This window comes from Amia ocellicauda, chromosome 13 (assembly GCF_036373705.1).
Source record: "Amia ocellicauda isolate fAmiCal2 chromosome 13, fAmiCal2.hap1, whole genome shotgun sequence".
Lineage (NCBI taxonomy): Eukaryota > Metazoa > Chordata > Actinopteri > Amiiformes > Amiidae > Amia > Amia ocellicauda.
Genome location: NC_089862.1, coordinates 25,721,791 through 25,746,565, shown reverse-complemented (window position 1 = coordinate 25,746,565; position 24,775 = coordinate 25,721,791). Strand labels below are relative to the sequence as shown.

The 24,775-nt window shown below is 36.6% G+C and overlaps 1 protein-coding gene across 2 annotated transcripts in view; it reads right to left on the bottom strand.

Moving 5' to 3' along the window:
* The window catches only part of kdm4c (lysine (K)-specific demethylase 4C), a 209,996-nt gene that overhangs the window by 162,828 nt on the left and 22,393 nt on the right, over positions 1 to 24,775 (bottom strand). For both annotated transcript variants that reach the window (XM_066720364.1, XM_066720363.1), the window contains exons 7-8: positions 11,997 to 12,100; positions 3,655 to 3,792 (exon numbers count right to left, since the gene is read on the bottom strand). In XM_066720364.1, coding sequence (XP_066576461.1) covers positions 3,655 to 3,792; positions 11,997 to 12,100 — 242 coding nt within the window. The remainder of the gene's footprint in view (positions 1 to 3,654; positions 3,793 to 11,996; positions 12,101 to 24,775) is intronic.

Below are 24,775 nucleotides of genomic sequence, written 5' to 3'. Positions count from 1 at the left end.
ACCCTAAGGCCACTGCAAAATCAGACATCTTTCCAAATCAAAAGACGAAGACTGTTGCTTAAAGCACTGTCACACCAAGGTAACACTTTTGATACCAGCAGTTGTAAAGCATGCTAATCAGTGTGAAATCACTATCATATCATCTAGCAGGTTTCTGTCATTCAGAATACTATTCCTCTCCTTTCAGCTAGCAATGTTAAATCTTCACAGGACCTGAACGAGACAGAGCTGGGGTTTCAAATGTCTTTGAAATGCCCAATTTACGACAATGGCATTACCCAAATTATCACCAAATGCTGCCCCTGTGCGCTGCAAAGGTTATTCAAACCTGTGAATAATTTTGGAATCACTTTCATTTCTTAACACAAGAACTTCCTTTTCACTGTGGTTATTACTTTTCTCCATAATGTTAAATAATAACATAAGATGAATAGAAAACAGTATCCTACAAAATGTGTGGTTTTACTGGATTTACCCGACTGATTTAACCACTAGGATTTACGGTTGAGTTGCACACAATCACAGTGTAAGCCCAGTGATAAATCACCGGGTCTTGTTCAGTCATTCAGACCCACTGACAAACACTACAGCCTTAGAGTCTGATGTGCCATGCAAATGCCAGGGGATTAATGGACATAATTTCTTTAGCAGGAACAATGAAATATTATTTTTCATTAACCATGATAATTATTCATCCTGCCATCTATGTGTATTTCTTTGCACAACTTCATCATGACTTGGTTCCTGCAAATATAAAGCTCTGCTTCTCTTAATGCAGTTAGTAATATTAATAATCACCATGCTAACATGCAATCATATCCATATTTGGGTAAAGAAAAATCAGAATCCCCAAAAGTTAATAAAATAAGAGCTTTAAAACTGACCTGTCTGTTATTGAGAAATCCTGAGTATGCCCTATGTTTGTCATTGTCGAGTGACCTGTACCTACAATATGCATGATCTGATCCAGAAAAACAAATAAAAGGTCTCCACTTATCTCATAAACCCCTTCTTGCAAAACTTATCTACGTGGGTCTTGCCTGAAGAGATCGATGCTTTAATTTCCCTCAGCATCTGCTAAACATGTCAGATGGTGAGGGATGGCCTGGTTTGGCACAACCAACACACGTCATCATTTGATTATGTCTAAATGTATGGTAAACTGGCTTTACGACCAACACTGAAAAATGAAAAATGATGAAGTGTCCCTGTAAATGAATAGTTATTCCTCTAAAACCCAACTGCACTTAAGATGGTTTTAAGAAAATTAACTTGCTGGGCTGTTTCCAATGAGTGTATGAAGGGAGAAAAAAAGCAATCAGTTTTCAATATATATAAATTCTATTGGAGTGCACTGTAAAGCAGAGACTGAGATTGGTACATTTTGATGACACAGGCAAAAAACCATGACAGAGTGGTGGTTGGTTTTACAATTATTATGAGATGAGCTCTAGCATTAAGATGATGTTTTCGTGGGTTTCTTCTTTTTTTTTTTTTTGAGTAGTTAATGCACAACATGCCCAAAGTGCAGTTATAAACACAGTAGGACCTCTATGAGATCATTTGATAGTGAATTCATTTAATTAACTACAACTCATTGTGCTGTGCAGAATATAACTCAAGAACCCTTAACTGTGTGCTGCACTTTGAAGTAAAATACTTAAAGTTAGAAATCTGAAAATTAATAATTAACCAACTAAATCTAGCATTGTGGTGTACTCTTCTCCCTCAACATGAATAATAAACTAAACAAACTGTAAACCAGCATTTGACTGTCACAAAAACTCAATTCTTTTATATTTTGTAGAGGAATAGCTCTGAGCAGAAAGCTGAATTCTCCAGGCTATGCCTGAATTAAAGGGATATATATGCAAACCTCATATTCCACATGACATGTTTAGTTTGCATGTATTTATGTAGAGAGCCAAAGACACTACATCCCTGTAAGGAAAGCAGGTTTACTATATATCCGACTACAAAATTAACCCAGGCACAAGAATATGAAAGATTCCAGAAACTGTTTTTGGAAAAACACACCAAAGCAACACAGACACATCCGCTAGCTCACCTCAGAGCTGTGCTTTGTTTTAAAGGGGACAGCAAAAAAAGGTAGTAGAAATGGAAGATGTGTTGAACAAATAAAATAAGCAACACCAGTATTATCCTGTCTAGGACAGAGAGGGGCTACATGCTGCATAATGTTTAATGTGTAAAGCAGCCTGCCCTCAATCACAGGACAATGCAGGAGATCATATGTATATTCAGGTGCATTCTCCTGTGGGTCCTTGTGGAATGTCTTAGCTAACCATGACGCAGTTCTTATCATCACATTCTGATGGCAACTAGTTATTTTAGATACTCCAAAAGGGAGGGAAAAATTTATTTGAATTCATATTTTAAATTTAAATATTATTTTTTAAGGCATAACATCAACTTTCTCATTCTCAGATTAAACAAAAGAAGATTAAAGACAGCACAGACAGTACCCTGTGGAAAAAGTCCTCTCTTTTGCTTTAAGCGAGGTTTTACTGTGGATTAAAGTGTGGTGAAAAGAAAGTGCCAAACCTGAAGCTAAATTAATGCAATAGGAACACTACAGCCAAGTCTTTCACAATATATAAACACAACAAGTATTTATTCTCATTAAGTTAAAAAAACACTTTTCCATCCTATAAATCTAGGAAAACTTCTCTAATTTCTTTGAATGCTGTGCTACAAGCTAAAGAATCTAAATCCACAGTTTTTGCTCTACCTGAGCTTAATCAATACATGTATTTATTAAAATGTACCAGTTGGGCACTGCTACCAGGTTGTAAACAGATGAGGCCTGCTGGACCAAGTGCAATAACATCAACTTCATGGGGTTTTTTATGGAAGCCAAAAACTCTGAGCTACACTGTGTGATTACACTGATCCAGGACTTAATTCATTACATTTCATGGTACAATAAGGTTAGATCCTGAGAAATGTACAAAATCAGACACTCTGTTAGAGTGCACATTTCATAGCAAGCAAAGAAATTACTAAATTGCCCATCTGTTCGGTATCTGAGTATTTTCAGGGAGTTCAAGGGTACCACAAGTGTTAAAAAAAGATCTTAAGCACCCTACTTTTTTCCTAGACTGTACAGATTGAGAACAAACAATTTGACTCAAGAGCAGACTTAAGTTTCAATGAGAATGTGAAGACTGAGGAGATCACATACACAGTGACAAGGATACCAGAGGGGTTTGAGTACCACAAGTAAAAGACCAGTAAAAGCTTGACAGCCATTGCGGCATCGCTAACACCAGCGTACTGTGTTTTAAATACCACGTTCCTCTGAGAATTCTTCCACAAGGCTGAATTAATCAGAGATCTTCAAAGGCAGCCACAGACTATCATTGTTCCTGGTTCAAGAACTCTGTTTAAAACCCCAAAAAATAGCAAACCTCATCGAATTGTAACTGGTCGTTTACACTGCTGACATGGAAAGAAACGAAGATGGAAAATACTTTAACACACATAATCATACGCAGACACTTTTTACCCATTGCATGGTTTTGTGAAGGCCTTAAAATAAAATCATCTGTGTTGTTTTTATATAACCACAATGTGAAATTAACCAATTCATTAACATGTACCTAATTTTTCCATAGTAATAGTGTTACTTACTTGTTTAGCTATTTTCCCGTAATCTATCCACCTCACGCTAGCAAAGTTTGTCGACTCAGCGCAGTTGAAGCCGTGATTGAAGCCAGCGTGGTAGCCGTAGGGAAAAGTGATCATGAAATCTCCTGCTTCTTGAGTGATCTGCAAAATATAAAAAAAGGAATTTAGTATTATCACAAACTAAACACTAAATAAAAGAGCAAGACAAACTGATTAGATGACCTTTCAAGAAAACAAAACTTTTCTGAAACATGCCTTAATTGTAGGAAAATCAACAAATGATGATTAGGAATATGTAACCATCTCTGTGTGTGCGTAGTGTGGTGGGGGTTGTTAATGTTTTATTTACTTAATTACACTGATGTATCTGGAAAGGCCCATCCGACTATTCTCTACAAACATCAACATGTTTTCCATTATTCACTATCCATATATATTAATAAATTGAGAAAGATTTGCAGTGCATAAACACTTTACACAAAATCTTCAACAGAAGAAACAGTACAATACAGAGAGGAAATCTGCCCATTTGTCTCAAAAGATACATATTTTACAAATGCACATGACAACCTTCCAAACCCGGTCATTCAATGCAAAAACAAAAAACACAAAAACTCCACCCAACACAAAGAGGGAATATGCATATCCTTGGAACAATAACAGTGAATGTGAAAAAAGTGAATGTGTTAAAATGGCAACTGGTGGAACACTTTGCAAGAAGAAGAGATCAGAGATGGAATAAGAAGCTATAAAGAGATGAAAAACAACCAAGAAGACGACTGCCCAGAAGATGGGAAGATTAGATCACACATTTTGCTGGCGTAATTTAGCAAACGGATGATGTAGATCAAAACGAGTGGAAACATTTTGGGGAGGCCTTCATCCAGCATTGCATGTATACATCGATCAGCCATAATATTATGACCACCTGCCTAATATTGTGTAGGTTCCCCTTTTGCCGCCAAAACAGCCCTGACCCATCGAGGCATGGACTCCACTAGACCTCTGAAGGTGTGCTGTGGTATCTGGCACCAAAACATTAGCAGCAGATCCTTTAAGTCCTGTAAGTTGCGAGGTGATGCCTCCATGGATCAGACTTGTTTGTCCAGCACATCCCACAGATGCTCGATTGGATTGAGATCTGGTGAATTTGGACGCCAAGTCAACACCTTGAACTCGTTGTTGTGTTCCTCAAACCATTCCTGAACAATTTTTGCTTTGTGGCAGGGCGCATTATCCTGCTGAAAGAGGCCAATGCTATCAGGGAATACCGTTTCCATGAAAGGGTGTACATGGTCTGCAACAATGCTTAGGTAGGTGGTATGTGTCAAAGTAACATCCACATGAATGGCAGGACCCAAGGTTTCCCAGCAGAACATCGCCCAAAGCATCACACTGCCTACAACGGCTTGCCTTCTTCCCATAGTGCATCCTTGTGCCATGTGTTCTCCAGGTAAGCGATGGACACGCACCCGGCCATCCACGTGATCTAAAAGAAAACGTGATTCATCAGACCAGGCCACCTTCTTCCATTGCTCCGTGGTCCAGTTCTGATGCCCATTGTAGGCACTTTCAGCAGTGGACAGGGGTCAGCATGGGCACCCTGACTGGTCTGCGGCTACGCAGCCCCAAACGCAACAAACTGGGATGCACTGTGTGTTCCGACACCTTTCTATCAGAACCAGCATTAACTTTTTCAGCAATTTGAGCTACAGTAGCTTGTCTGTTGTATCGGACCGCACGGGCCAGCCTTCGCTCCCCACATGCATCAATGAGCCTTGGCAGCCCATGACCCTGTCGCTGGTTCACTGCTTTTCCTTCCTTGGACCACTTTTGATAGGTACTGACCACTGCAGACCCGGAACACCCCACAAGAGCTGCAGTTTTGGAGATGCTCTGACCCCGTTGTCTAGCCATCACAATTTGGCCCTTGTCAAAGTCAATGTTATGGCTGATCGGTGTATATACACGCACACACACACGCACATTCAGAACCATTTTTGTCTCCATGTACGCATGCAGCTTTTACAATTACTTGCAGAAAACTGGAAGCAAAGTTGCTTTAGAGCAAAACACTTGGAAAATCACCCTGTCAATTCTTACCAGAGTGTATTCACTGGTAGAATGATTTTCATCTTATTTTTTGCTTGTTTGTTTTAAGGATGGGTAGGTTTTTCCTTCATACTAAAATCCCATTTTCTTCCAACACTAGCACTTTTTTCTTTTTTTTTTTTAAACAAAAAACAATCACTGGCCTAAAGCAAGTGAACAGAATCATGTATTTTTTACCATTTGGTTTTGTTTAGTTTTAATACTGGTGTAAATTTTATTGTAGTAACTTATTTAATTGATGTACTTATCACGGTTATGAATTTACACAACACCTTAGGGCTTAGTCAATCCACCCTGATCGGTTAAGCCAAAATGTGTGTTGTTTGCAGAAATTTTGCAAACAAGACTTCACCAGGTCCATTCCTCATATGTGCCTGTGATGTAGTGGTCCAGTTTGCTCTGAGCTGTCTCAACCACAGAACATAACAAAGTTCTTTGCATGCAATTTTTTGTTTCCTCTGTGTCCTAGTTACCCACAGCACATTGAGTAATAACCATAGAATTGCTAGAATTATTTTGATAGAATTTTACTTTTAACTTTCTCATTTCTTTTTGCTTTTTTCCTTAAATTTTTAAAACAATGTACTATGCTTTTCACATTGTGATAACTTTGATATTTATTCACTTTCTCACACCTTCCAAGACGCCAGTATTAATCTGCATGTTTATGTTTTTAGTTTGTTTGAAAACAAATAAATACAAATATGATAACTGAGGGAAATGTGACAGGCTCACATAATAATGCAGAGAACTCCTTATAATTCCTAACATTCCTCTCTTTAAACCACAAAGATCTAATATGATAAAGCACAGAAGAGATGTCTGTGATCTGCCTGCCTCTGGAAAAATGGTATTTAACTATTTACAAAGAACAAAGCAGCATCTGAAAACACTGCAACCCCATTTGGTATGTAGTTTTCTAACAAACAGGTCCAACACAAAAACATTCCGTCAAGTCATTTTTAGTCTATTCAATAAAATGCCAAGTGACCTTTAATTACAAATTAACAGTCCAAGCTGTACATTATATACAGTGAGTACTTTACAGCATTCTGAAATATTTATCTGAACAGTTTCAAAAGCTACTGCATCCATCGTTGTCCTTTAATAGTCACTGGACATATACACCAAATATAACAACAATGAGTAATTCAAAATATTGTTGTATAAATTAAATGCATTCATTAAAAGAGGAACAGTGATGAAAATGCCAACAGACATAGATATATAGTATTATAGTAAACCAAAACAAATCAAATTTTATCCTGTGCAACAGGGTGGTAAATTATTTTATTTACATCTGTGCAGTCTCTCAGGGACCTCTTGCAGCTTCCACCCTCCATTATATCTTGAATAGCAAACGATGTGATTGGCTCACAGTGGCTTTCTCGCCGCCTGCCACACTGACAAAGCTCGTCTCCTCTCCACTCCCAGCTCGATATATTTTAGATTGAATATAGCCGGAAGTGGTGCTTTGAATGTACCACGCAACTGTGGGACCTTACAAAGACAGGTGTATTTAATTTGAAATCATGTGAGCCACTTTTATTGCTTATTTCAGTATTGGTTTCAGGTGAGCTTATTTATGAGTGTCATAGCAAAGGGGGTGAATAATTCATTTTTTATTTTTTATTTTATTGATTTGTTGTTTTTTTACCATATTGAAAGTGTGGAGTAGGTTCTGTAAATCAAAGGGAAAAAGATCACTTTCATGCAGCATTTCAGGCTGTAACACAACAAAATGTGAAAATGTCCAAGAATAGTAAATACTTCCTATAGGTACTGTAATATATATATATATATATATATATATATAAAAAATATATAGTTTTTCAATAATGTAAAGTGTGTGACATACAAAGAGTCAGAGAGGTAGTCAAGCTCTTAATGATTGAGTTGACTTATTCAGCCACACCATTTGTGTTTTATGCTCTGGGATGGTACCAGAGATTTTGCGTTTCTATGTTACACGTTCCAGAAATGTGAGATTTCAGGCCAAGACACAGAATAAACAGCGAGAGTACTGCTGGCAGTGGAGCTGCGGTTACCGTGCCGAGAATATCTGAAAAGCTGAAAGCATTGTTGCAAGCTGCGGACTCCTGTTATTCCACCTCTCTCCCCTTGCTCTTGACAGCTTTAGCAGGTGTTCTGTTGCAGCTAAGCGTGAGCTGAACTGCCACCTATTTACAGCTGGCCAGCTTATCAGCGTTCAGCACGCTTTCCGTTCTATCACTTGAAGCCGAGAGAGATCACAGAGTGATTCTCACTTTCCTCACTCTCCCGGAGTCCCATTAATTACCATCCAACCTCGGAATGCGGCGGCTCCCTCCCAGAACTCTGGGTGAAGGCGCAGAAAAGATTCCTCTCTGAAAGCTCCTAACATAGCGTGACAGTGTGAGAAATCTGTGGGTCCCGAAAGCCAACTTGCCACCCACTATATAGATTGGTGTTTTAGTAATTAATGAAGGGACGAGCAATGCTCTATCTAGAGGCAGAAGCAGGAGGGAGAAGTGATACACTGCCTACTTCCTCAGACAATTGCACACCAGTCGTATTATTTATTTATTTTATGTTGGCTGGATCAGTCACAAACATGGATTTTAGTGCACCTACTTACTACTTTTCAATCTCTTCAATTGATGAAAATGAAAGGCACTGTTGTACAAGAGTGCACCTTCTACATTAGAAAAATAGGTTAGACAGCATTTTTCCCAAAATATAAACTTCATGCAAACAACCCATATATTTATTATATTTATTATGTTTACCAGCACAATTTGTATACAGATATTGATTTCCATTACCATCTTTTTGCTTTACCCTTCATTATTTTTTTGATGTCAGTTCCTTTAATAAACCTTGTTCTGATCAAATACTCGGCTTCAATCCAACATATTATATCACAGTTAAATCTGTGAATTGACTATTCTAGACTGATATTCAAGTAATCAAGAGTCCAGAACATTGTGTAGATTGCATAAGCTTCCCATCTAATACAAATACAATTTAATTATCTTCCAAGTCCCAGTGAAGACTCTGGGGTGGGCGAGAGAGAGAAATAGCAGGATTACAATGAAGCAGAGGTAACTTATTTTCCCTTTTCAGCAAAGGATGTGCAGTAATTAATTTTTAAATACAATATCTAGATACAAGATAAAGATCAACGCATAAGAAAACTATATCAAAAGTGGTTTTGCTTTTTTCCTTCAACTCTGGTTAAGAGTAGCAACCCTATGTTTTCTCGGCTATTCTATCAAACCTAGGTGAAGTCAGTGGATTAAAAAGTATTCATGCTATTCATGGTCTATGAACCACTTTCAAATTATTTTTTAGCACTATGTAACTAACAGCTCAAAGACTTTTCTGTCTGAGCTACACAGTGAGTCTCAGGTTCAAGCACTGTCTGTTCACATCTCTTCCTATGGTACTTTCTATGTTCAATGTCAGTCAGACTTCTTGGCCCTTTAGTTTTATAAAAATCACATTCAAAGTGACAGGTGAAAAACCCTGAGACAAGACCTCGTCTGGAAAAGCCTACTTCAGGGACCTACATGCACAGATGACATCTAGGATCATCTCTTACATGGGCATCGTGAGTGCATGCAGTCAAATTCCTGTGAGACTCGAGGAGATTCAAGCGAAGTTGGATGCCAGTGCCTTTCAACTGCTAGTGTGGCCAACTGTTCTAGTATTTTAAGAGCAGGTTTTGATAAATATGGTGTTATGCTTCCCACGGTGTTGCTACAGCTTTTGAAGTAACACATCTGCCGATTTTATTTTCGTAGTCCGTAATCTGACAAGATTCTTACAGAGTCTTCTGTCATGCACCGTGTTCAACTATAGGAGGTGTGTGACAACCCCCGTGTTGTGTCCTGCGTTATAAGTATAAAAAAACAGGGGTTTTGGGTTATTTTTATTATTTACATCCCTTAACCGATAACGTGTAAGCAGTAAGCTATGATGTGACACAGAAGAGGGAAAGCAAATCATTTGGTGTATTTTTGTTTAAAACCTTGTTCTAGAAAAGGCTAATGGTTGCACGTGCCCCTTGTATCAAAAACATAGTGCTGGGGGGGAAAGACATATTAAAAAGGTAAACTTCAAAGCATTAATAATACAATTCAGTCAGGATGTCACACACAACTACAGATATTTTATACGAACAGTTAACACAAGTATAAAGTAAAACAGCTACTCTCTTATAGTAGTTCTCACTGAAAAGAGGATATGCATAAATTGATTTCTAAGAAATCATTCTTCTGAAATTACCTGCTGTTTAAGGCAGATTTATTTCACAGGTAAAAATTCAGGAACATGGAGATTGTTTTCAGTTAGTCAAACAAATATAAACAAGAGATATTTATATGAATGATTTTCTTTTTTTTTTTTTTCTTTTTTTTCCTTTTTAAACTTTGACTTTCCTGTAATCATGAAGACGTAGGAAACCTTGCTGGACCCTGACGCCATTCTACAGATAACTTTCCATTTCAACGGAGTTACCAAAGCAAAGGGCAGTTTTAAGGCCCTGGGGAACCTCATTATAGTTGAGAATAGCAGAATATGACAGTATAATAATAACCTGATGTAAAAACCCAAGATGGACCTGCAGAAGAGTGTGGGGAGGTATTTCGTGTATAGAACTCGTAATTACCACTTCACATATTTTCGAATTGCAGTGTGGTTAATTCAAATCAAGGCCGAGTTTCTACTCTGTTGTTTGCTGCATGTAATTACATTGGATTTGCTGCAGCTCCTTCGACTATAAAGCTAACATGGCTGATGTAATTTGTACATTTCAAAATGATCTTGACATGCAGTGGATCACATGTTTATCAAATGATGTAAGCCTTAAAACATACACGTGAAGAATTTGAGTCCGTTTGAAAAGTTATGGATAGGTTCTATAAATTACTTGGTTTAATTACAATTATGAAGATATCCCAGGGATCAGCTGCAATTAGATGATAATTAACTGTGAATTACAGAACTGGGTGAGTAACTGATGTCAGAAGTGCCAGTGACAGTAAATGGCTAGCTGTTTAATTTCTTCTTGCAGCTTGTACAGCAAATGCCTATCAATATATCTGCTACTGTGCCTTTCAAGATAGAGGTAACGGTCTTCATTTTATAGAATTTCTATAGACTTGCTGATCTTAAATAAGATTTCTAAATTGCTTACCTCATATCAGTACACCCAAAATCATATGTTAAGGATGTCTAATTATCCCCTGCACACACTAAATGAATTATACATCACTGGGCACCCTCTGTGCACAGGAGGAAAATAAGACAATTCCTTTTACAGTTGACCAATCCAAACATCTCAGGTTACTTCTGCTAAACCCATTTGTCATCTCTGAAAAGGTTCCCGATCAACTTTGTTTCTTTGTTTTTTTCTTTTTAAGTCAAATTCATCATTTAAGTCCAGTTAAATTGTTAAAATTAAGTAATGTGTTAATGTTTTTTATTTGTATTCATTATTTAAAATCAGTGATGTTCCAGAAGAAGTTTACAGATTTGTTTATTTCAGTAAACACATTCTATTAGAATTTAAATGCATTCCTATCTTGATGCATTTTACCAAAAATATGCTGAAGTTAATGAGGTAATTTTGGGCTACAGTATAATTTTGACTTTGATCAATGACTGAAATTGCCATTATCATCCCAACCTTATGTGAGGGGCTAAACCTAATTGCTTCCCAGTGAGTAATTCAGTCAGGTAATTGACAGCTGCACGTGGCAGGTGCGGCTGGGAATTACCTGATCCGAACGCTTTTTGTAAAACAACGGATTATATTTTCATTATAGCAGAACACCCCTCCAAAGGCTCTAGGGTGATTGTGTCTATGTGTGCGAGAAAGAGAGAGAGAAATAGAAAGAAGAGACCGATCTCTCTCAGCAGTGAAGAGGTGAAAGAAGGACTGAATGACTGGTGATCAGACTGTATATAGTTTATTCAGCTATTGCCTTTCTGATAAACCTAAAAATTCTGCCAGACCTCTACAAATACAAAGGACTCCTGAAAGAGCTCTGTGATCAAATCCCTCTTCATGTCTATGTGAAACAAAAGTCTATGTGCTGTATAACATTCTATCGGTGATCCAATTATTTGTTCAAATATTCCTCTATACCAGTAACATTCACAGCAAACTGATATGACTGATATAACAACCTCACCTGTTTGTACAACCCCAAACAATATTTTTACTCCCCCCGAAAAAGAGGCCGTACCTTGTCAAAAGGGATCCCGTACTTCTTCAGTATGGAAGGAGATATGAGAGTCATCTTGTGACGCAAAAAGGCGTCGCAGCTTTTGAAACTGTTTGGGAAGAAGCCTACAGAGAAAGACAAAAAATATATTTTTAAGGTTATGTTCATGTTCTTTAGTTTAGTTGTTAATTGGTTGGTTTGGGAAGATGAAACAAATGTGGCATCCAATAATTCTGTATAAGGAAGCATGCATGTGGCCCACCCCAAACCTCTACTTGGAGCACAAGCTGAGACCTATAGTTCAGACATTGCTCAAACCTGGGTTATATTCAGGCTGGCAGAGCACATAATTGGAGAAGAGATGCCAGGGATTCCTCTGCATGCCATGCCACAGTAACTCCTGTAGGGGGGGCCAAAACTGGACTTGCACACTGGAAAGAAGTACGTCAGGCAGTAGATTTTCCTTAGGACACATGGTAGCTGCCTACGTCTCGCATACATTAGCAAAGGAGTCACAGTGGTTAACTTTAGTGTTAGTATATTGTTTACCTTTGGGGTAACAGTCACTAAATAGTCTTTAAAAATACAGGGGTACCCAATATAATTGCATTACTGTCTGTGCATTACCCACTAGTTCAGTACTGTCTTTGTAAGTCTTTACCAAATCTGCTAAAATTCTAACTTGTTATTAACATTCACTTCATGGGTTCTGGGGGCTATAAGATGTCTATCTGTTCCACATATTTTCTCTTTTAACTAGCATAATTAGAAATGTGATTAATGCTGCTGTGTTAATTATTGATGCTACGAGCAACTGTTCATAATTGGCCAGCAAATAGGCAATGTACAAAGTTGAAAAAAAAAAAAAGAGAACCCAATTCCAAGTTTTTATCAAAGGAAGCACTTTATGCAAGACATCATATTTTCACAAATTGTGTATACAAAGGAGGATAAACTGGGACACCCCCATATAAAACTAAACTGTATCATTTTCAAGCATTTCAATCTTGGGTATTATTTTAGATTTTTAATCAACTTTGATTTAGGAAGGTGGAGGCAACTGGCAATTCTATGGAGAAATTCAGGCTTGGCAAATCAGGGCCAAGAGATGGTCATTATGTATGTCCACACAGCACCTGCATTATTTTCTTTTCACCTGTATATAGCTCAGGTTTTCTACAATACTTAGCAGAAGGTTCTAGAAACCATGAATAAATGTTATAACTGCATTACTACACACATGCACATTATGCATGAACATATACTGCACAGTATGTGATTAGAATACTTAATGTTTTTCTGCTCAGCTCAGTCCTAAATTATGTGAGGTAGATTGTTGAAAGCATTTGCTGAACTGCTCTTAAAAGGCAGCTTCATACCTTTGTGCTACAATGGAAGTATTTAGGTTATCTTTGTTTGAACTTGTATATTAGAAGATTACATAACTGCTTCCATTGTGTCAGTGTTCAGTATTGTGTTGAAAGATAAAAAAAAGTCTTCTTGCCGCGTTTTCGTGATTTGCTTCCCTACTGTACAGAACCTGCTTGAAAACCTACACCAGACAATCGGGAGATTGTAAGGGCATGCTTTTTTTGTATTCCATTAATTAATATTCAAATTGAAATCAATGAAGAAAGAAGATTCCATTCAATTTTCTTTCCTGGATATGGATTTGCAACCAGAGAGCGCACTGCAGTAGTGAATAGCCACACAGAAATAATTGAAAAGCACTGAAGGAAGATTATGTGCTGAATAACGTTGAGTATTTAATATTATAACAGAATTTTAATAACGTTAAATATTTAAGGTCACGGCAAAGTTTAAGGTCAGGAAAAGCAACATACAATCTAGAACTGTTGTTTGAACTGCTATAAATAGCAGAAATTAAACATGAAACAGTCTTTCATTTCATTTTCTCCTTAATTAAAGTGACTTCTAGTCAGAGGCATCTGGATCATTGATGTGTTATCTGTATAATAATCAGAAAGAACTTTCACTGCTAGCTACTAATTCATGCCAGAAATTGATACCAAAAACACTCAGTTAATCAATTATTCTATCAGTCAGCGTCTTGCCTTTGATGGTTACTGTGAAGAAATAGTCAGTGAAATACCTTAAAAATTAGAAGCAGCCAGGGTAAATAAGGCTACAACTGGAGAAATCTCGGGCTAGGGAGGTCTAAATCGTTAATGGCACATCGTTAATGCGCATCCGCATGCAGGTTTGCAGTTACACCAAGAGGGACGCGCCTCTCCTCCAATCTGCCCTGAACCTCTCGGCAGCCTGCAGTGTGTAAAATTACATGTGGTTCCCCAATTGTGTGGTGGTTGGAGATGTGGTGACGAGCCGAGATGCATTAGCACAATTGGGGATTCCAAAAAACTTAGGGGGAGGAAATTTAAAATAATTGGCGAAATTAAAAAGAAAAAAATATATAATAAATCAATGTTACATTTAAAGTTGTCAGTAATTACAGCTTGACTAATATCAGTAATCAGTAATGCTTTTGGGTGTCATATCAGTACTTTCAGTTTATCCATAGCAGACCTATAGCTTACAATTTCCAAACAATAAAGCTCCCTGACATTACATTTTATAAATGGCCATCGATTTAAGCTTTGACTCTAATGTCTCTTTAGTCCATATCAATAAAAAAGTACAAATCGAGAATATTTTTATGTAAGGAACCTCATTCTTAAAAACAGATTACATTAATAATTCTCAAAATATTGAAGCAGTGGTTTGAAAAATAGTGTCATTGAAATGCAGGGTATTGCACTGTATTATTTGAAATGAGAAGCTTCTGGTTTTGTTTTGTAAAAGGCCTCTGTAATTGACAGAGAGTGTCGTCTTATCTATATTAGAATCTTCAAACGGTCTGAAGTTTGAAACAAATTACTTTGTCAATTACCTTACTGGGCGACAATGCTCTGTATTCTGAGGCTATAAAAGCAGCCAGTTCTCTTGAAAATTTAAAATAAGTGAGGAGTAAATACTGACAGAGATAGAAACGTTTTTTCATTAGATACAGAGATATTTTTAGGTTTAAAACAGCATAAAGGAATCTAGCAAAGACACCTTCTCTCTTTTATATGATGACTAGGAACTTCAATATTTGTCAGCTGTTAAAGACATGTTTTATAAAACAACTAAAATCTAAAACTAGTCTATTTTGGGTCAGTATGAAACTAGGAAAACTTTACCTAAATCTAAGAAAGATTTTGAATGTTTCATATGGAACTTGATGTAACCCAGTTGGGAGGGGACGGACAAAACAAATAAATAATAGAGATACATGCAAAAGTATTCAGAACCTCACATGGTTTTCACAGTGAGAATGTGAATGTCCTTGAGTGCCCTGACTTGAATCCTATTGAGAGTCTGTTGAAAGACTTGAAAACTGCTGTCCATAAGGTTTCCCCAAGCAACCTGAAAGAGCTTGAGCAAATCTGCCAAGAAGAATGAACAAAAATTGCATCAAGCCGGTGTGCAAAGTTGGAAGAGACTTACCCGAAAAGACCTGCAGCTGAATACTTTTTTCCTCTTTAGTTTCTGTGGACATTTACTATAACGTATCTTACCCTTATAAGTCCTCCGTTTTAGCATTCACGTTTTGAATAAAATATAAAGTAAAAAAAAAAAAGTGTATGCATCATTTTGTAACTTCAGAAAACGGCACACCATTGGAAGTGTCTAAATACTTTTGCAAGGCACTGTATATTAGACAAAAAGTGAAATAGGCAAAAGGAAAGGTCCAGGAAGTAAGGATGGATACAGAAAATGTGTCATGTAACATATTTTAATTTAGATTAATTCACTGGTACTTTTTATAGCACAATGTGTATTTCCCCACTTGATGACTGCAGCGGCTGGAAAACTTAGCACGTCTCAGGACACGTATTTCAACATCCATAGCACAAGGTGAAAATTACTTGTCAACAGAATCACAGTTTAATAGCATCACATTTCTTTTTGGTTTTTGGTTGTTGTTCATCATCAAGGTTCCTAGAAATCCATTTGCTGTGGAAAACCACAGAAATTCACATCTGGCAGAGAATTTCCTTTTTCCCCCCAACATATTAACTATGCCGATGAATGTACTTTGCAGGTTTAGTTTACCACTGAGTGTAATTTCTGCATTGTACGCAACATCGTCCTCATGATCAGTGCCTAAATATACTTTAATAAACTAATAAACTTGGGGTTCTTTTCTGTGCTCAATGCCAACATCTAAAAGACGGAAATGTGGCTGGAATCCTGCAGCTCTACTTCAATAGGAACCAAAATGCTGACAATGATGATGACTAAACTAAAGGTAAATTATAAATGCCATTTTCACTTCCATTTGTTCTTCCAACCCAGTGTTTTCTTCAAAGGACAATAGTGAAAACTGTTTGCCGTTTTGCTGAAATATTCAAATCCTGTTGTCTATTGATTTTTGTTTTAATTATTATTGGACTGATGGTTTCTACAACGTCAGCCAGAAAAACAGCCATTACTGCCCATAGGAAAAGTGGATTTGCCTCTTCATAGATGTTCTGGAGGGAGATTACAGTAACTTTGAATCTAATTTTTGTCATGAAAAACAACTGGAAATTCTAGCCCCTGTAATTGGATCAATGGAAGAAGCAACTGCAAACTATTCCTTCAAGAGCCAATGTCCAGAACAAAATAGCTAGTAACAGAAAGACACTATCACAAAGATATCTGTGTTGAGGTATACTGAAGCATCAAGAAGGAATTGTACTGTATTAGAAAAACAGCATCAAAAATATAAGATGCAGCTTAAATTAAACCCATGAGGTTCGCAGCCATTAAAAAATTATTTTGTGGAGAAAAGGAAATCATGTACTAAAATCATTATAAAAAGGTGATACACTATTAATAAAGTTAAAGTATATCAGGTTCGTTTACCCTTGATGTAATCATGTATTTTTTTCCTTGCCTAAAGAGACAGATTTGCAAAGAACCTTCAGTCTTCAACTGATGTTGAAATATTAGATAAGTAATTACTGCATAAGCAGGCAGCATTTCCCAATATCAATAACATACTAATTTACTTTCTACTTGATATTTTAAATGTTTCCATTTTAAGTACCCAAACTCTAAACTTGACTATGTCAGCTAAGCCCAAAGTAACAATTGACATTTGTCTTGTATGTAAGCATTTAAAGCTTACATTTATGGTCAGAAGACAACACATTCAGAGCAATATTTCAATTGAAGTCTGTACAGTTGAAATTAATCTTCCCAAAGAATTTGGGATCCTGTGCATGATTTTTTATTTCTCTTATTAAGTAAAGGAATTATTCTCTTGATAATAGGATACAACATAGATCTAGTCATAAAAATAGTCAAAATAAAAAAAAGTTTTGACTAAAAGTTCGCCTTATTGACACTTTTCTTTAAATCTTTTGTGATTTCTTATATTTCTTATTCTTATATGTGATACAGTGACGTCTTGAGCACTGTGGTTATTTTCTCACATTTGAATGGTCATTCTGCTTATTTATCATTCAAGACAGCAAAGACAAACTGAAGCTCTCGGATTCCTTTGATATTATTTCAATTTCTTCAGCCAAGGCCTAGTCCCACACAACCAGCTGATAATTCTTTTTTAGTTGTTTTTATTACTCCCCCTCAAGGCAGCATGGAAGATAAATTACAGTTAAGTACTTTTTCAGACATATTAAATGCTGTAGATTATAACAATTAAAGGTAAAGCTCCTGGCTAAAAGATTAAAGCATTCCAATTTGTTTTCTTTTTAGAGGCTTTTCAGTTTATCTGTTTTTGCTTTTACATTATTGTTTATATATTGCCTGTTAAGGACTGGTCTTGAAGCTAAATCATCTGATTTATTATATAATGTTTATCATATTTCCAATTGTTTACGTTTATTTGACCATATGCATTACTTAGTGTGGAAACAGGAACGGTAGGTGAGCAATAACAATACCATAGAAGGCAGCACACAAAAAACCTGCTGTATAAACAGGGGATATTTTTATGTTCTCATTGTCTAAATCAAATCTCAAATATTTCAAAGTATTATAAAACAGTGTTTCCCCTACCATTATATTGTACAACAAATAAATAAATAAATATGCCAGTCAGCATACCCCATATGCATTAGGCTAGGTATATCAGAGTTTACACAAAGATGTATGTATATACAGATGTGATCAAATTTGTTGATACCCTTACAGCTTATTGAAATAATGCTTCATTCCTACTGAAAATTGATTAAATTTAAAGCTATTGCATCATGTATACTTGCATGTCTTTGGTATGTCATAGAATAAAGCAAAGAAGCTACAAAGATATTCTAAAATGGCCTGGACACATTTGTTGGTACCCCTTAGAAAAGATAATAAATAATTGGATTATAGTGATATTCCAAACTAATTAGTTTCTTTAATTAGTATCACACGTCTCCAATCTTGTAATCAGTCATTCAGCCTATTTAAATGGAGGAAAGTAGTCACTCTGCCATTTGGTATCATTGTGTGCGCCACACTGAACATGGACCAGAGAAAGCAAAGGAGAGAGTTGTCTGAGGAGATCAGAAAGAAAATAATAGACAAGCATGGTAAAGGTAAAGGCTACAAGACCATCTCCAAGCAGCTTGATGTTCTTGTGACAACTGTTGCAAATATTAAGAAGTTCAAGGTCCATGGAACTGTAGCCATCCTCCCTGGGCGCGACCGCAAGAGGAAAATCGACCCCAGATTGAACAGAAGATTAGTGTGAACTGCAGAAAAAGAACCAAGGATATCTACCAAAGAGATACAAGTTGAACTCCAAGGTGAAGGTACGTCAGTTTCTTATCACACCATCCATCGCTTTTTGAGTGAAAGTGGCCTCCATGGAAGAAGACCCAGGAGGACTGCACTTTTGAAAGAAAAACATAAAAAAGCCAGACTGGAATTTGATAAAATGCATATTGACGAGCCACAATCCTTCTGGGAGAATGTCCTTTGGACAGACGAGTCAAAACTGGAGCTACAGTGAAACATGGAGGAGACTCGGTCATATTTCGGGGCTGCTCTGCTGCGCCAGGCACAGGGTGCCTTGAATTTGTGCAATCTCAAGACTATCAAGGCATTCTGGAGCGAAACGTACTGCCCAGTGTCAGAAAGCTCTGTCTCAGTCGCAGGTCATGGGTCCTCCAACAGGATAATGAGCCAAAACACACAGCTAAAAGCACCCAAGAATGGATAAGAACAAAACATTGGACTGTTCTGAAGTGGCCTTCTATGAGTCCTGATCTGAATCCTATCGAACATCTATGGAAAGAGCTGAAACTTGCAGTCTGGAGAAGGCACCCATCAAACCTGAGACAGCTGTAGCAGTTTGCTCAGGAAGAGTGGGCCAAACTACCTGTTAACAGGTGCAGAAGTCTCACCGAGAGCTACAGAAAATGTCTGATTGCAGTGATTGCCTCTAAAGGTTGTGCAACAAAATATTAGGTTGAGGGTCCCATCATTTTTGTCCATGCGATTTTCATTTGTATTATTATTATTATTATTATTATTATTATACAGTAATTATATTGAAAAACAAAAGCAAAGTCTGATTTCAATTAAATATGGAATAAACAATGGTGGATGCCAATTACTTTTGTCAGTTTCAAGTTATTTCAGAGGAAACTGTGCATTATTCATTTTTTTTGTGGCGGGGTACCATCAAATTTGAGCACGTCTGTGTATATATATTAATTAAGGCGAATGTTACATATGTTACCTAGGACAACAAATCAGCTCAGAATGGGATGGAGTGCATTTTGAAGAAAGTGCCTGTTGCTGAAAGGAAATGTATCCATTTCCAGAGAGAAGTATTTGATCCATTCATACTACCAATGCTCAGTTATGGATATGAAGCCTGGTCACTACATTCAAAAATGATACAGAAACTGTGAATGACACAAAGAAGCATATATGCTTGGCGTAACAAGAAGAGATTGAAAAATAAATGAATGGTTGAGAGAACAATCTAAATTTGTGACCTCATCGAAAGAGTGAAAATGTTAAAATGGCAATGAGCCAGATACACTGCAAAGAAAACAGATCAAAGATGGACTGAGAAAGCTACTGAATGGATCCCAAAAGATGAAAAAGGACCTAGAAGATGACCACATAAAAGATGGGAAGATGAAATCATAAATTTTGCAGGCATGACATGGAAAAGGGAAGCTATAGATTGATGCAAGTGGAAACATCTTGGGGAGGCCTTCATCCAGCAGTGGATCAATATATAAAGCTGCTGAATAATATATACACTCACAGTCACATGTGCCTATAGGAAGCGTACACCCCTCTTTTTTTCCTTAGAACCTGGAATTAAAATGCATTAAAATTGTTTTTTTGTTTTGTTATTCCAGGGGTAGATCTTAACTTTTTTCACACTATCCAGCAGGACTAGTGGCTCTCAAATTGCACTAGCCCACCAATTCGGATCCAATCATTATTTTAAATTATCTGATAAATAAAATTGTTGAAAATATTGACAAATTGTGTTATTTAAAACTGTAACAAACTTTGTTCCCCTGAAAGAATAAAAAATGATGATATGTAGATAATGATTAATCTGCTGCTTCTTTGTGCTCACATTTTGTATGATTATCTGTTGTAGGTGAGTGAAATTGCCCAGTCCACCCTTGCTTGCCTAAAGTACATTGAGTGACAGTGTGACCTGGCTGTAGTTTAAATACTCTCTGCACAGTAGAAAATATTGTGAAAATAACTCCACAATATCACTCTCTATATAATATATAAGTTTGCTTATATCTTAACTTACTGTGTAGCTTATTTATGGTCTATGCAACTGTGTTTAAGGATTCATACACAAGTTTTCTTGTTTTTTGGCTTTGTTTTAGGATTATTCTTACGTTTAATGATGCTCTGGTCACTCCACAGACCGCCTCTGTTGTCTGCTACAAGTGGTACATTCGATTACACCTTGACGTGCGCGAGTAGTGATCGTTTCCAGTACATTTCTATATAAAATACTACTGGAGTATGGCTGGAGAACACAAACCGAACACTACCACTAGCACGTGGTCAGTAGTGCACGTGAGAAACTAGCGCACTGGAAGTAGAGTACCGATCAATCGTAACAGCTCTAAAATGTAAGATAATAAGCACTAGCCATACGGACTAGTTCTAGAGAATCTGTACTGGCCCGCAGCGATCTGCACTAGCCATTGGCTAGTGGGCTAGCGTTATCTACACATCCTGAATGAGCGACCAAAAAGGAGACTGATCAGTGAGGCAACAAAGAGGCCAATGACAACTTTGCAAGAGATACAGGCTTTTATGGCCATGAGTGGACAAAGTGTGTGGTGAAAATGTCCCAGGCACTCCACAAATCTGACCTGTATGGTACTCAGGAAAGCCCACCTTGAATTCCATTTGAAGTATGTAAAAAAAACACTCAGGAGATTCAGTAGCCACGTGGCAAAAGGTATTGTGGTCTAACAAAACTAAAATGGAAAGGTTTGTCCTAAATGTTAAGCATTATGTTTTTGGCACAAACCCAACACAAAGAGCCCCATCTCTACTGTGAAGCATAATGGTGGCAGCATCATATTATGGGGATGCTTCTCCTCAGCAAGGACTGGAAAGCTTGTTAGGATTGAAGGAAAAATGGATGAAGCAAAGTACAGGCAAATAGGAAAACCTGTTTCAGTCTGCTAAAGACTTAAAACTGGGGTGAAAATTCACCTTTCAGCAGGACAATGCTCCAAAACACCAGCACAAGGCTAGAGTGGATAAAACAAGAAAAATTCCAGGGGATGGGGGCTTTAACAACTTCAAACCCCAATTGCAAATGGCACAATAATAATTGTCATGCTTTTCTGACAGTAATTTAAATACCCTTTTATGACACTGTTCTCCATTCATTATTGATTTTAATAGAATAGGCAATCAGGAGCTTATAATTGCACTCATGATACAGGTTTAATTGGCCAGTATACAAATGACAGAAATCATAATTTTCAGTAATTGTCAGTAAATGCTACAGCATTTTAAAACACTGCTAGAACATTGTTGCTCTTATTCCTTTGTAAAAAATAAGTCCAGGTTTCTTTATGAGCTGTGCATGCAAAGTAATCATCATTTGAAGCAATTCCATCTCAGTTTAATTTGTGTATTTTTTTATATTGGTATCACCTGCATACTTTCATAAATGCAAAGGTCTCTTTCCCAATTAGTACAATGGCTCAGAGATCCACTCTACTGCTAACTATTGCCAATTAAGTATCACTAATGTTAAGTTATTTTGTACATTGGATATACTAAAGGGCCCCATATACGAATATTAACAGATCTCAGGGGAGAGGGAGAGAGAGAAATTTAAACTTCAGTTTTTCTGTTTTGAGTTTTTTGTGTTCATAGGTTGATGTTTTCTTGCTGTTTGTGTATGTATATGATCTCTTAAAATTAAAGGACAATTCAACCTGCAGAGTATCCTGTGCTGCATATACTACTCTTAATTTAACCATTTAAGGCATATTTTTGCATAAATAATTTCAATTTTGTTCCCCTCTCCATTGTTGTGGTTGTTTTTTTTCCCCGAATGTGGTGGTTGATTATCTCAACGAGCATCAATTAATACTGTTCACAGTACCATTTGTTTCTAAAAGCAAACCATAACATTCAAACCTACATGCTATCAAAAAAGACAATGCTGGCCCCTCTAGGCATGCAGTCTTACCTTGAAGAGATACATTTAATATAATGCTTAGTAACCCACCCTGTAAAGAGGGTATACAACACTCATGGAGCACTCCTAGATTCTGTCAATGATGATGAACTCTCTTGCTGAATAGAGGTTTCACTCAAGGCTTTTTAAAAGGGATCCTCTTGCACTAAAGACATCTAACACAAAACGAGAAGTTCTGGATTCAGACTGAACACTTTGCTTGAGATTTACATTACAGCTACACCTACACAAAACTGAAAGGCAGAAGTAAAAGCATAAAAAAAAGGACACAGATGAGCCCACAGCTGAGGAAGGATATCAAACTGCAGCAGTTATTAGATGCGTGTCTGATGTCTTTCAGATGCAATATTTGTAGGTGCCACAGTCAATCAAGATTACAATGGAAATGGAAGATGAAAGCAGTCAAGCATAAAGAGCAAGTGTGATAATTATAATGCAGGGACAAGATAATGGAAAATAGCCTGGCTTTCTGAATAATTTTATGTATCAACTGCTGACTGACCTCGACAACCTATAATCTCAGGTTATATTTATACAACCCAATTCAACTTTTTTGAAAAGAAATAAAAAAGTATTATTTTATTATTATCATCATCCTTTGTTGCTAAGAATGCTTGTAAAGCAAAATGCATTTTATTTTATCATTAAAAAAGCTTCTCAGTAGTAGTCACTATATTTGTTTATTTCATTTTTTGTTTGTTTTGGTTTTCTAACTGGCATAGTCTAATAAGGAATCATGAAATGAACCACAGTGCTCAAAGAGTGGATATCTTTCAAGATATTATAGATGAATGAAGTGTTATTAACAGAACATGTTAAGGGGAAAAGTAATGTTATATTAAATACAAAAGTTGAAAAGGTGTGTTAGTTAGTACTCACTGTTATATATTTGTATTGATTTCTTCTTATAACTTGTGCAGTTCTATTTAATTGAAATTAAAGTAAAACATGGTACTAAGCAACAGAATTTTGACACATTGTGTATAATACAACTCCTAAAAACATAAATATTGTCCAATAAAACATAATGCAGCATAAAAGTACAGATCAAAAGTTGAATAGTTGAATACAATAAGTGTAATCCTTTTAATGATTATGAAATTGTATTAGTTAGCTTTAAGTTATTAGAATTTGCACGATTTTGTGGCTGTTGCATAGTACAGTTTTACGTAGTCATGGAATAAATTACAACTCTTGGAATGTAGATTCAAATGCACCAAATCTAAAACCAGCAGTTCGGGAAGCTAGAGTTCACAATTTAGAAGGCTAAAGGGTTTTACACTGTAGAACACAGAAGGTACCTAGAAAAGAAGTGAGTTTTCTATAAAAGAATATTGTTGACTGAAACAAATAAAATGTGCAGTTCCTCAGGTTTACAATCCCTAGGGATATAGTTGTCTAGGATGTGAAATTTTATTACAAAACCTAGCTGGGGGGAAAGGAAAAATACAGTAATCGATTTAGGTTATATAGCACTGTGTACGAGAAAGATATACGTCTTGTGATATTGTATGGGAAGTATTGGTTACGTTTTCTTGGCCATCTATATCTTAATTAGCGCAATTACCGAACCTTGGGAAAAAAATGCCCGAGTAATATCAGTATAGACATTTTGCTTTCAATTTAAAAAAGGTAACAGAAAAAAAAACAATAACTTTAAATGCCATTTGAACATATGAGATTTAAACAGAATTATTCCATTTGGTAGGCTTTTAGATTGCAGATGCCCATTTGATGCTGACACACCTCTTAGTTTAGCCATTTATTTTCATATCCTGTACCCTTTGTGAATGCATTCTACTGCTCCATACCCAATGTTTCATACATTTGGAAAATGTATAACAGTACGAACATAACAGTGCGACTTTAATATACTTATATGGATTTAATATACTTTATATTATTTACTATTCTGTAACATGGCAAATTATATAGGCTATTTTTCCCCACTATGACATCATACTGAACTATTACCACTATAAACTGCTTCAGTGTGTTTATGTAATATTTACAAGGGCATTTTAAACACAGTTTGTTTATAAATGATCCAAAAATGAAAACAAAAAAGGAATGT